Source organism: Rutilus rutilus (assembly GCF_951802725.1).
Source record: "Rutilus rutilus genome assembly, chromosome: 22".
Lineage (NCBI taxonomy): Eukaryota > Metazoa > Chordata > Actinopteri > Cypriniformes > Leuciscidae > Rutilus > Rutilus rutilus.
In genome coordinates this window covers 21,267,325-21,281,609 of record NC_140227.1, presented here as the reverse complement: position 1 = coordinate 21,281,609, position 14,285 = coordinate 21,267,325, and the positions used below count along the sequence as shown (strand labels likewise).

General features: G+C 37.5%; 1 protein-coding gene across 5 annotated transcripts in view; it reads left to right on the top strand.

Moving 5' to 3' along the window:
• kaznb (kazrin, periplakin interacting protein b) overlaps nucleotides 1-14,285 on the top strand; it is a 155,874-nt gene that overhangs the window by 63,461 nt on the left and 78,128 nt on the right. For 4 of the 5 annotated variants that reach the window (XR_014625876.1, XM_084395593.1, XM_084395596.1 and 1 more), the window contains exon 3: nucleotides 10,706-10,910. Coding sequence is in view for 4 of the 5 variants with exons in the window: in XM_084395593.1 (XP_084251719.1) it covers nucleotides 10,706-10,910 (205 nt within the window). In the remaining variant the exon portion in view is untranslated. Of the gene's footprint in view, nucleotides 1-10,330; nucleotides 10,911-14,285 lie in introns of those variants that run through there. The other variant, XM_084395594.1, reaches the window with a different exon arrangement.

Below are 14,285 nucleotides of genomic sequence, written 5' to 3'. Positions count from 1 at the left end.
TTTTGGTTGCTGGTGTGTTGTGCCCCTATATTTTCGCCTAGCCAGCTTTTTTAATTCTTGCCTTATGTCTGGTCTACCTTGCAGCTCATTCTGGCCAAGAATCGTTCACGTTGACAATCCGACATGCAAAACGATCAGACAGAGTTCAGTACTGTTTAGTTACCAGTTATCGACAAGAATGCATTGTCATGGGAAAAAAAGTATTTAAATAACTACACGGCACAAGAGACTGGCTAGAGAGAATATACCAATAAAATATCAGAAATGTGACTTCTTAATCAGATTTTCTGTATACATACTGCAGTTGAAAAAGTTCGATTTTTTTCAATGTTTTTGACAAAAAGTCTCTTATGCTCACCAAGCTTTCAGCATCATACTCCAGTCTTCAGTGTCACATGATCCTTCAGAAAGCATTCTAATATGCTGATTTAGTGCTAAAAACATTTCTTATCATTATAAATGTTAAAGGAGAACTCCGGTCAATTTTAACATTGAGCTAATTTTTTTGTACATTTGGAGTGCTGTCAGTACAGAGAACAACGACAAAAATCGGTGTTGCCTACACCGTGTTATCCACTTTTTAAAATTTGCACCCTGTTGACTTCAATGGGGCAAGTTTTAAACCTGCTTTTAGCCTCTTAACATCCTTGATGTGTCATTACAAGTGCACAGGTCATGTGAGTGATTCCTTCTGAGTGAACGCGGGTGAATCTGACTGCAGTAGATGTGAAAGAAATATATAAAAAATGATGTTTATTCAGCCAGCGCACATACCTGTATTTACATCCTGTTTTCGGTCGAAGTCCACAGTAATCGATTGTCGAGTTCACGCGCATAGGTTTAGTACCTATGATCACGCGCGTGAACTCGACAATCGACTACTGTGGACTTCGACCGAAAACAGGATGTAAATACAGGTATGTGCGCCATTGAAGTCAACAGGGTGCAAATTTTAAAAAGAGGATAACACGGTGTAGGTCTCACTGATGAATGAAAAGTTCAAAAGAAGAGCATTAATTTGAAATAAAAATTCTTTGAAACATTATACATTGTCTTTACTGTTACTTTTGATCAATAATGATCCTTGCTGAATAATGCACATAAATGCATATATACATACTATTTTATTCACAAACACACACACACACACGATAGTGAAGGACTTGTCGGTACATTTTGTACTTGTACAAAATTTGCCAACTCCCTGAAGTTTAAGACTATTCTTGCCAGGTCTCTTAACTAACTTAACTAGCAAGACATTGCTAGACCATGGCAGTTTCATCAACTGGTTATGCTGGTGAACAGCTTCACTATAGGTTAAACTAGCTAGACCAAAATATACATTTGATTGTAGTGCAAAGATCATTTTTAAATGTCTCAAATTCCATCTATTATATAAGTTAATATGTTTTCTCTTTTTGTTGCCTGGGAGATGAACTTGTTTATTTCCATGGTGATGTGAAGTGTTGACGTGTTACCAGCAGCAGCAGCGTTTTAATGAGAAACAGCATGTTTCTTTCACAGTGAGGCTGTGCACGTGGTGTGCTGAGAGGTGTATGCTTGACTGGGTTCTGTGCCCAATTATTTGCACCTTAACTCTCTAACATTGTTCTTTTATAATTTACACATCTTTGTAGCTTTCACAGGAGCTCTTAGGAGACCTAATCTTGCCCTGTTGCTGCCTATTAATAGTGATGGATGTAGTAACTAGTTTGACTGATAAGTGGCAGGAGAGGGGGTTGCAACTGTGCTGTGCCAGGTCCTCGGACGACTCCATTGTTCTATATTTGTTATTTTAGGAGTCGACGCGTTCATTCAGCCCAATAAGAGATGAAGAATGAGGGACCAGCTTCCGTCTGCCGCCCCCAGCGCTGCTCTGCGTCAGTGCCCCTCTGTCCCTCACAGCCACCAAACCAAAGGCCAACCGCAGCGTTCTGCCAGTCACACACACAAATGTGCAAATACACAGAAATAAGTACTCGCATCTGCCAAGTTATGACATTTACACACTCTCACACAATGCACTAGCCTTTTCTTCATTTAGAGGTTTCTGTTCACTTTTCTAAATGAGCTAAGCAGAGAACACATTGTTTCTTCTGCATGAGCAGGGAATGTGTCTCTCTATAATTAAAGTTTAAGTGACTGACATTCTTATATGAGTGATTGACGGCATAACATGGAATTTCAGAAACTTTTTAGAGACTTTAGAGAAATAATTGCCAGAAGCTGTTTTGAAAGCACAAACATTTTAGTACATATTTGCTGTTGTAGTCTTCTCCTGACTATATTTGTTTATGAGACTTATAAAGTAGATATATAATTCTTAAAAATAAGACTTCATAGATATATAGTAAGCTGACTTCTCTCAGATGAACATTTTAAAAAATTGTGTAACATTTATACTGTCGATAGCTACATGGTTTCCACCTCAGAGTAAAAATTAAAAAGATAATTGTAAGATAAATTGTGTGAAATAATAAATAAAGTTGCAATTGTGAGATATAAAGTCTCTATTATAAGACAAAATTCGCAGTTTTGAGTTATAAAGTCTCAATTTGGACATGTAAAGTCACAATTGTCTTTTTATTTGTTTAAATTGGATTCCATATACAGTAGATGCACTACAGTTCAAAAGTTTGGGGTCAATAAGATCAGCAAGGATGGATTTAACTTACCAAAAAAGTAACTGTAATGACTTTTATAATGTTACAAAAAAGTTTCTATTTAAAATAAAAGCTGTTCTTTTGAAATTTCTGTTAATCAAAGTATAATAATTAAAAAAATGTATCACAGATTTCACTCAAAAAAATCAATACAACTGTTTTCAACATTGATAATAATAATAAATCAAATCCCGCCCTACATTTTTCTCATTTTAGAAGTTGTTTCTAAATGTCACTGTTTCATGCAAACTTAAAAACAAAATAAATAAATAAAATTTTTGCCAACCCCAAGGTTTAAATGGTAGTCATAACCGTTGACATGAAATACTTTTTGTAAGTTGACATTCTACAGTGTATGGAAGCTTGTTTCCGCCACAAAATAAAAAAATTTAAATGATAATTGCGACTTTTTATCTCACAATTGCGAGAAATAAAGTCAGAATTGCGAGATACAAAGTCAGAATTGCGTGAAATAAAGTCGCAATTGCGTGTTATAAAGTCAGAATTGTGAGATATAAAGTCAGAATTGCGTGAAATAAAGTCACAATTGCGTGTTATAAAGTCAGAATTGCGAGATATAAAGTCGCAATTGCGTGTTATAAAGTCAGAATTATGACTTTTTTTCTCGCAATTGCGACTTTATATCACGCAATTCTGACTTTATAACACGCAATTGCGAGTTTATATCTGAATTGTGACATATAAACTCAGAATTGTGACATATAAACTCACAATTGTGAGATATAAAGTACAATTCTAAGGGGAAAAAAAGATGGACTTTTTTTTTTTTTTTTTTTTTTTTTTACCTCAGAATAGTTTATCTTTATATCATGCAATTCTGACTTTATATCTCCCAATTGCGTATTATAAAGTCAGAATTGCGTGATATAAAGTCTTTTTCACGACTTTTTCACGCAATTCTGACTTTATATCTCGCAATTCTGACTTTATAACACGCAATTGCGACTTTATTTCACGCAATTCTGACTTTATATCTCGCAATTCTGACTTTATAACACGCAATTGCGACTTTATTTCACGCAATTCTGACTTTATATCTCGCAATTGCGTATTATAAAGTCAGAATTGCGTGATATAAAGTCTTTTTCACGACTTTTTCACGCAATTCTGACTTTATATCTCGCAATTCTGACTTTATAACACGCAATTGCGACTTTATTTCACGCAATTCTGACTTTATATCTCGCAATTGCGTATTATAAAGTCAGAATTGCGTGATATAAAGTCTTTTTCACGACTTTTTCACGCAATTCTGACTTTATATCTCGCAATTCTGACTTTATAACACGCAATTGCGACTTTATTTCACGCAATTCTGACTTTATATCTCGCAATTCTGACTTTATAACACGCAATTGCGACTTTATTTCACGCAATTCTGACTTTATATCTCGCAATTCTGACTTTATAACACGCAATTGCGACTTTATTTCACGCAATTCTGACTTTATATCTCGCAATTCTGACTTTATAACTTTATATCTCAAAATTCTGAGAAATAAACTCAGAATTGCGAGATGTAAACTCGCAATTGTGAGATAAAAAGTCGCAATTATCTCTTAAAATGTTTTATTCTGTGGCGGAAACAAGCTTCCATAACAGTGTGATGTGCTGTACTCCATCAAACTATTTTGAAACGCATTTTGCTAATTATTTTATAATTACAGAACCATTTAAAAAAATCTGGAGAAGACAAATGTTACTTAAAAATGGTGAAAATAAAAAGGAAAATCATGATGCTGGTGAAAAAAAGCTTTCATGTATTCATATCAGTATATCATATCAGTTTTTTAATGGCCTTTGATATAGTTCATTCATATAATTTCCTGTATCTCCTAAAACCAACAAATCCTCATCATCTGGACCCTGTAGGAAAGAGTGGAAAAAAATTACATGAGCACAGCCTGTTCTGCATCAACAAGCTCAAGTCACTCAGGAAATGATATTGCTCTTTCCTGTGGTTTTGGACACCCTGCTAGTGCATGGATTCAGTGTTGTAAGAGTCTGTGGGAAGAGCCCTTGACCTCACACATGCCCATGATCTCTCTGTACTCAGCCCTCTCACGCCCCCTCACACATACACATTGACACATGTGAGGAAACAGAGTTGGCAGCCGAAGGATTTTCACACAGCACCCTGATAAGAGCCTTTTAAAAAGTTGGCTGTGCTCACCAAACTCTCTCACTCTCTTTGAGAGCAAAACAGCAAATATTCCAGTTTACCTGGCATGAGTCGATATTCAATTAACCAGTCCAGCCTCTCACTGTGGCCGTTTATCAATACCTTATTTTAAGTGCTCTTGCTTAATCACATGCTATTTACGGGTGCAACCAAATGCACAAACGAATAGCAACTATTTGGAAAGTTTTTCAGTAGAGAAGCAGACGCCCCACGAGAGGAAATGCGGCTGGGTCCTGTCAGTGGATGTGCCAGCATTGAATAATCAGCTGAATGCCAGGTTTTTAATTAGTTAGGGTTAGTTTGTCATTTCAATTTAGCTTTCACTCCGTGATATTTTAGGGGTTTTGTGTGTGTGTTTCAGTTTAGATTTTTAAAAAACCTTTTTAGTTTTTAGGGCTGCCAATGTTAACATGTTTTTTCGTATTTTATTTTTTATTATGATTTTCAAACATCAAAAACAGACAATAACAGACAAAGAGACCCTTCATATAACAGAAATCTGTGCAATATGTAAAAAAAAAGAAAGAAAAAAAGGATGACGATATACAAAGCCAACCTCTGCTACAAAGTGTAATCACAACAATTACAGAAAGTGATTGGTTAACATGTTTTTTGAGGTAATTATATATTATTATTAAAAAAACACACACATTTGAACTTAATGTGAATTTATTTGACATTTAAAATGGTTTCATTCTGTTCTGTTAAGGCGAGTATAAATGCCGAACACACACAGCGTAATCCTGTAGCCAAACTCGCATTAAGCAATAAATGATGGAGAAAGAACTTCTTAATTCATTTATTATTGTTTACTTTTCTAAATCCAGATGGGATTTTGTATAAAAAGGAAAGTCGTTTGTTGTCTTTGAATTAAATTAGCACTGAGTTAGTACACATATGCCTAATGACATTTCAAGTATTAAGTATTAAGGGATAAAAGGAGTATAGGGAAAACAATGTGTAATGTGAAAAGTAAATGACCTACTTCTACATCTTTAAAAAGCACCTAGCTCTGTGAACAATTGAAAAAGAAGTCTCTTGTAGTATTGTCTTTACTGTCACTTTTGATAAACTTAAAGGGATACTCCACTTTTTTTGGAAATAGGCTCATTTTACAACTCCCCCAGAGTTAAACAGTTGAGTTTTACCGTTTTCGAATCCATTCAGCCGATGTCCGGGTCTGGCAGTACCACTTTTAGCATAGCTTAGCATAGATCATTGAATCGGACAAGACCATTAGCATCTCTCTCAAAAAAATGACCAAAGAGTTTCGATATGCCGTACCATGAGTGCAGCAGGCGTAATGATATGACGCAGCGCCTGAAAATAGGTCAAATAGGTTAGACAAACCTATTTTCAGGCGCTGCGTCATATCATTACGCCTGCTGGACTCATGGTACGGCAGCAAAGTTTCTTGATTATTACGCAGGAATGAGAGTATAGTTCCTAGCCATATCAGCCTAGAAAATCGCAACTTTACATTTTCCGTCGGTCTTAGTACATGATGTAACTACAGAAGAGTCAAGTTTTAAATAGGAAAAATATCGAAACTCTGGTCATTTTTTTGAGAGAGATGCTAATGGTCTTGTCCGATTCAATGATCTATGCTAAGCTATGCTAAAAGTGGTACCGCCAGACCCGGAGTTCGGCTGAGTTCAGCCTATTTCCAAAAAAAGTGGAGTATCCCTTTAATGCATCCTTGCCAAAAAGTATACATTTATTTTAAAAACTTTTGATCAGTGTGTGTGTATACATATATGTGTGTATATATATATATAGGAATTCTGTCAGACCTTAGTTGATAGTGAAGTGATTTTGACTGTGTTCTTGCCAATCTGAGCTTTCATGATGTCATGTCACTTGCTACCAGCCAATGTACTTTTTCCACTTATGATGCGACATCATAAAAAGCCTGGCGTTAAAGTGTGTAGACTATTTGTGATCCAGACCTCCCAGTTCTAAGGGTTTTCTTATTTGAAAGCGACCTTGGCTGCACAGCTCACTCTGTTTGGTAAGCGGCTTGAGCATATTCTTGGCAAAAGGCAGGTGACAACAACAGAGCCTAGGGAAAGGCCTTGATGTAAAAACCATTGAACAACTGTTACCTGTCCAGTTCCTGCCCTTTTTCCTTTCCCACTGACATTCAGCATTGTTCACTCCAGGTCCTTTGTGAGACCTGGTGTGTTCCAGTCAATGGAGGCGACTTTTAATACGACTGAGATCTTTTCTCTGTCTTCTGTAGAACGGAAAAGCCACAGAATATGAAACACCCTGGACTAGATTTTCCCAAACATGTTTTTCTTTCTTTCTCTCTCCACCACTCCTTCTCGTTCTCTTTCTAACTCTCTTGCTCTTTTATTTTGTGTGACTATAGTGGTTTCGGGGCTGGGATTTGAAAACAAAGCCTTGCCTCACTGCCTTTTTCAGCTCTCAGCATGAATGGTGTTAGCATAGCAGATGTGGCGCTCTTTCCAGTTTATTTCTGATGGAAATCAATCAGTCTGCCTACTGAAAACTTTGTGACTTCATAGCATTACATTTAAGCCATCTTTAAATTATGAGCAAGACGGATGCAAATGAAAATCCACAGACAGCAAAAACTTATTTGCGGAAAAAGAAAATCTTTGTTTTCATATTTTAATAGTTGTTTTTAGTGTGGATTCCAATGTTGTTCCCTATTAATTTCTGGCATCGCTTCCTGTGAATACCAATGAGGACGCGTCTCAGTCAGAGTGTTGAAATGATAGGTTTTTGCTGTGATGGTTCACCAGATTTGCTTCTCTCACTCACACACCCCATCAATTTGCTCTAGGAATTTTGTGAATTTGCTCATTTTCAGCCAATGTTTTGCTTGGGGAATATAAAAGCCACGCCGTTAAAAGCTGGTGTTGATTATAGTCATAAGCAGGGGTTAAATTTGGCTGGATTTGCCTCTAATAGGTTGGCATTCATCTAGATTGGTTCTGTTTATTTTAAAATGAAATACTTGTGCATGAAATGGCTTGATTGACGAGCACATATCAACCGTTTTCCTATTTCCTTTTTTTATCTATCACCCCCAAGATATGAATTGATAAAATGTGTACCTGAATGCAATGTAAGTGGTTTTGGATAAAATCATCTGCAAAATGCATATATTATTTTTAAATTGTATTTTTTGTTTTACATTTTATTTTTTATTATTATTTTCCCTGGTTAAAGGTAGGGTAGGTAATCCTGTTCAGAAGCACTTTTTTTTATACTGGGTGAAATGGTCCTTCCATCCTGAGAGTAGTCAATACATTATGTGTTTAGAAAAAGGAATGAAAAAAATCAGACCTCTGTAGCTGCTGCAGGACAGTAAAAACTCTGACCAATCACTGCCATTCGGTGCGAATGTAAAGAACCAATCAGATGCCTTCATGTCTCGTGCCCGCCCCGAGCCCCACTGCGCGCGCTGCCCTGCGTGCACTCATCACATGTCACCGTTCCCAGAAATATTCAGCTCAAAGCACCTGCATATGCAGTCAGCGAAGGCAAACAAGGCAAAAACTACTTCCTCGGACCCTGCCCGCACTCTTGAACGACCTCCTCTGCTTCGCCCTCAACCCCGGACCTGTCCTCGAACCGACGATGCGGTACTTGTCTCCGGACTCGGAGTGTACGTTAGTCTTCATTAGAGTCAACAATGTTTTCATCATGGAAACTCTTACATGCAAAACACCGTATATGTTATGAATCTTACACGAAATTCATCTTCATCACAGTGTAACTGATGGTAATGGAAAAACGTGTATCAATGCAACCTGTTTTTAGTTTTGCCTTATAAATATAGCTCGTTACCGAATGAAACTTTACCATTATCGATATGCTAGCTTGATAGTGAGTACTAAAAGAAATCTTATTTGTTTATATTCATAGTGATAAAGTTAGGTATTTTATTACATGTGATTCTGACATGATGTCACTGTATGTACTGCGCTCCTTCCTCTCCACTCGTCTCAGGTAATAAATGCGTCTTGTTCCAGCCTGAGCGTTTGGCGTCGCGCGTTCATGTGTTTTGGGGGCGTGGCTTTGGAAGGAGCTCAGAAGGGAGGGGGTGGAGTGAATGGAAATAATGAGCTGTGTTTATTGCAGATTAAAAGGTCTACAGTCACTCGATTTTTATATTTTCTTTTTCAGAGTACTTACATTTTAATTATGTATTGGTATATAAAGACAGTTTAAACAAATTTGGAATGTTTTTTTTTTAGAAAAATGATTACCTACCCTACCTTTAATACAGGAATTGTTATACTGCAGTGTAAAACACTTTGGATAATATCATCTGCCAAATGCATAAATATATATATAAATATATATTAAAAACAATTTTAATCATTATTTACCCCATTATATTACCCCGGTTAATGCTGTAATTGATATAATGTAGACCTTGAATGCAATGCTTGTCACTTTGGATAAAAGCATCTGTCAATGCAAATATATATATACATATACATTATTTTCATTATTTATTTAGTTAATGCATGAATTAATATGATGTAGACCTTGAAAGCAATGCAAGTCATTTTTGATAATACGCATCTGCCCAAATGCATTATTTTTTTTTTATTATTATTATTTTTTTTTCAGTTAATGCATTAATTGGTATAATGTAAGTGGTTTGGATAATCTGCCAAATTCATTCATTCATTCATTTGTTCATTCATTTATAAAATGTATTAGCAGATTTTATGGCTCCCCCAACACCTACATTTAGGATAGATGATGGATCAATTAAGGATATGGATGATCTCGAGGTTCATCCAAATGCAACATGCCAGCGTCTCACTGAACAGCATAGGAGCTTCTTTGATTCCTATACTTAAAGTACATACATACTTTTCAATCTGTTGTGTAAGACTTCTGGGAAAGGATAAATCGTTTTGGGTCTGCATCTGAAGACTAGAGAGCTTTTCAAAATCAGCCCCAAACTTTTGACCCTGCAAGGAGATTGATTGCTTTCAATGTAATTCTCTTCACTTCCTGCGTGCAGGGGGCCGGACTAATAGCTGTCCCTCGTGTCCAGCACAGAGGTCTGCCTGGTTCCTCTCCCCTGAGTTGAGTCGACCCACCCCCATCTGCAACCTCAAGAGTGGGGGAGCGTTTCCCAGGGACAAAAGAATGAATATGTAATAAAGGGAAAGGGAAAGGGGTGGGAGTGTGTTTGTCCAAGAGAATAGATGTATCCAGCTTGACAAGTGTTTGTCAAGGGATCAAGGAAGTGCGAGAAAGTCTTGTCTCGTTTTCCACATCGGCAACATAAGAACAGTTACTTACTTGTTACAAACCAATACAAACAGGGAAGCTCTCCGAGGCAAAGCCTGCAGTTTACAGAGTTTCAGAAACATCGCACTTTAGCTCCCTCCCTCTCTCCCCCAGAAATCTAGCACACATGGTACGTTCCGTTTAAAAGAGAGCATGTCATCTCTCAATGCACTGTGTTCTCTCTGGAAGCAGCTGCTGGGAGCGCGCTTTTTCAGCGGGAACTCTTTCACTCCTCTACCTGCTGTTTCGTCTGTCCGTTGCGTTCTCTCACATGCTCTCTCTCTCCCCCTCTCTCTCTCTCTCTCTATCACACGATCAGCTCTCTTTCACACACTAACAGAGGACAGGTAGTGATTAGGTGTTTTCTGCAGGGATAAGGAGGAGGGGAGACTTGGGATTTTTTTTTCCTCTTCTCCAGCGCGTGTTTTGTTTGTGTGGTCTAAACTGTGGCAGCCGTGGAGAGATAAAGGGGGACAGGGGACCCGCGGCTTGTTCTACCCCCTGACCGAGCCCTTGACACCATGCACCTCTGTGTGGATTTGCTTCTCAGGGCAAAATCCTGAAAATGATGGAGGACAACAAGCAGCTGGCTCAGCGGATCGATGGGGCCATTCAGTCGGCCAGCCAGGAGGTGACCAACCTGCGCTCCGAGCTCTCCGCGACCAGCCGCAGACTGGCCGAGTTGGGGGCATGCAACCCCGTGGGCCTGGAGAACAACCAGCAGAACCACCATCACCACCATCACCACCTCCACGGTAAGACATGTGTCAAGTTTTGCTTGGTCTGTGAGCTGCACTTGTTACTGTTGAGAATAGTTCATTTTTAAGGGTTTGTGGTTGGGAATGAGCTTTTGTTGAGAGAAGAAAGTAAAGAGGGGAGGACGGGGGCAGCTGATCCCGTTCTTCACTGCCTCGTCCCGTTTCCCGGGTAGCCGGTGGGACGGCTTTCCAACGCAGCTGTGATATATCAGGCAGAGAGAGGCCAGAGAGAGAGAGAGAGAAGAAAAATGAAAGCTAGCATTGGATTCGACTGTCGTCAGTTGATTTGCAGGGAATAACATGAAACACGTGGTTCAGGTCTGATACTAAAACTTAGTTAAAGGTAAAGTGTGTCTTTTTTATAATGTTAAAATACTAGCTTCTAGCTTTTAGACAACTGTAAGACAAACATTGGTAGAATGATTAGAGCATCCCGACAGGCCCAACACAGCAATGTTGGCTTAACTGATGCCGTGAGATTTAGCTGGAAATGTTTGTCAACCAGAGTCAGACATGATAGTGTTTAAAACTGCCACACATTTCCATGTTAAAGTGATATCTCACCAAGAAGGAAAGTCCTGACATCTTTTCCTTAACTTTATGTCATTCCAAACCTGTATGACTTTCTTTCATCTACAAAATAATGAAACCATTGACTTTTGGGGACCATTGACTTCCATTGTATGGGCAAAAAATATCTATTTTTATGTTTCACAGAACATAAAGAAACATCATACGGTTGTGTGTAAACGATGACAAAATGTTAATTTTCGGGTGAACTATCACGTTAAGTCGAGATGACAATCTCGGTATTATTGTCAAAAGTGCTTGATGATATCACACATGACCAGTGCTTGTCAAAAACTTGACAGTAAGGTTCCTTTTAACATTGTTAGGTCATGAAACCTAACTAATGAACAGTATTTTTACAGCATTTATTAATCCTAATTTCACAAAGGTTTTTAAAATGTCAAGTTGTATAAATCAATATACACTACCATTCAAAAGTTTGGGGTCAGTAAGATGTTTTAACATGTTTTTGAAAGAAGTCTCTTATGCTCACCAAGCCTGCATTTATTTAATCAAAAAGACATTAAAAAACTTTTTTTATATATTTCAAAGTATTATTGCAATTTAAAATAACTGTTTTCTACTTCAATATATTTTAAAATGTAATTTATTCCTTTGGGAAAACTGAATTTCCAGTATCATTACTCATGATACTTCAGAAATCATTCTAATATGGTGATTTGCTGCTCAAGATATTTTTTATTTCTTAATATTTTTGTAGAAACCATTATACTATTTTTTTCAAAAAAAAAAATTTTGTGTGATGAATAGAGCAGCATTTATTTGAAATATAAATCTTTTGTAACATTATAAATGTTTTTACTTTCAATTTAAATTTGAAAAAATGCTGAATAAAAAAAGATAAATTTCTTCTAACAAAAAAATACTACTGACCCTAAACTTTTAAATGGTAGTTTCATGTATTATAAAAGAGCATGAATTAATAATGACCAATAGTATTTTTACAATAGTAGCCTAGATGAATAATTGTTCATGTTATAAAAGTATTGTTGTTAATGTTGATGTCACCAAATGCATCCTATTGCAATTGTTACCAAAACTACCCTGAATGTGAGTTCATTTATCATTGTGTGTTGTGACTCATCTTTTTTATTGGTTATCTCAACTTTCACTTCATGTTCTCTGAAAGGAAGTTAGGTGTGGCGAGATCCGTCCGGTTCTGTTGTACAGATTTCATAGCCCAAGGCAGTTTTTAATTCAGGCTAGAGGTCATGTTAAGCGGCTCGGACAGTGTCTGTGTGTGTGCGGCGAGGACCAGTGTATTGATATTGTGTCAGGTTGATGATGTTATAGGGGTTAGAGCATGCAGGGCAGCCCAGCGGTGGGCGACATTCCCCCCGGTGGTCTTCTGCAGGCTGAGACTCTTTCAGATGGGGCGAAAGTAATAGAAACTGTGTGTTTGAACAGGTGTCATTAGCGGGACCCTTCTAAATGAATGAGATTGTATGAACAGCACAGCTCCCCCCCCCTCTCTCTCTTTTCACATGGGTTTAAGGCATCTCACTGCAGTGAACCCACATTCCTCTTTACCAGCGCACTGATGTAATGCTTCTCCCTCTCTCTCTGCCCCTCTCAGTCTCTCTCTCTCTCTCTCTCTCTCTCTGTCAGTCAGGTGACTGTTTACATGGGAGAGCCGGAGGCTGAGCAGGCAGAATGTAATCAGATACACATTCCTCTGTCCTGCCGTATGTGGGAGTTTCTCTCATAGTTTAAACACAAAGCCGCCCCCCCTCCCGTTTCAAAAACAGCATTCCTCTAATCAGGGCTTCGGGTTCATTTGTGTTCTGCTCACATCCTTCCGTCGTTATCGAGCCAAAGGCTGAGGGCCACGAAAAGTCATGTTTGTTGTAGGGCCGGATTTGGATTGGGTTCAATTTCATTTCACTTTTTTTTTTTTTTGGTGAAGTATTTTTCCACTATCCTGACCTTTTACGAGCCACACAAGCATTTATTGCGGCTAATAACTTTTTTCATTTTGTTACAAACACTCGAAATGTTTACCTCATGTTGCAGGCGGACACACTCTGAATATAAAGTTGAAAGCAGGCCGGTGTTTAATGGACTATGACAGCCTAATGGAGAGATGTGGCATCCAGTTGTGCTTCGCCTCTCCTCCATCTTTACATGACAAGTGAAATTTATGTGATGACAGGATCTAAAGAAGAAAACTATATTGAGGCGGGTTAACCACCACAGTGTTGTGGGTGTAATATTATTATAGGCTAATAGATTTATATGATTTTGTGATTCTATAAGTTTCAAGAACTGCATGTTCTCCATTAAAAACAATAGTGATTGAGGGGGAAAATATATATGATTTCTGTTTACATTATGATTATATGCTTTTTGAAACATTTCATTTAATAACATTAATTACATAAATGTTTATTAATAACATAACATTATTACATATTACAGTATTATATAATATTATATATTAATAACATGCAGCCCCCTTGGAAGTTTTCAGAGGCCTCCAGAGGTTCTAGATAGGACATGTTTTAGGGTTTTACGGTTACCCTTGTCTTTATCATCCAATTAGATTACTAAAAGCTTGCTTCTCCTGAAGACACACAATTCGAGGTATTATAATTAGCATAAACGTATGATTAGCATAAATGGTGTAGGACAAGTTATGCGACAAAGTTTGATATAGGTTTGTTGAAATCCCTAATCATAACAATGATACTTTTTACTTTACTTTTCTTAGCACCACTAACAAGGTAAAAATTACATCAATACACTGCCTTTTTTCTTTACGAGGATGCGATTAGGCTTATC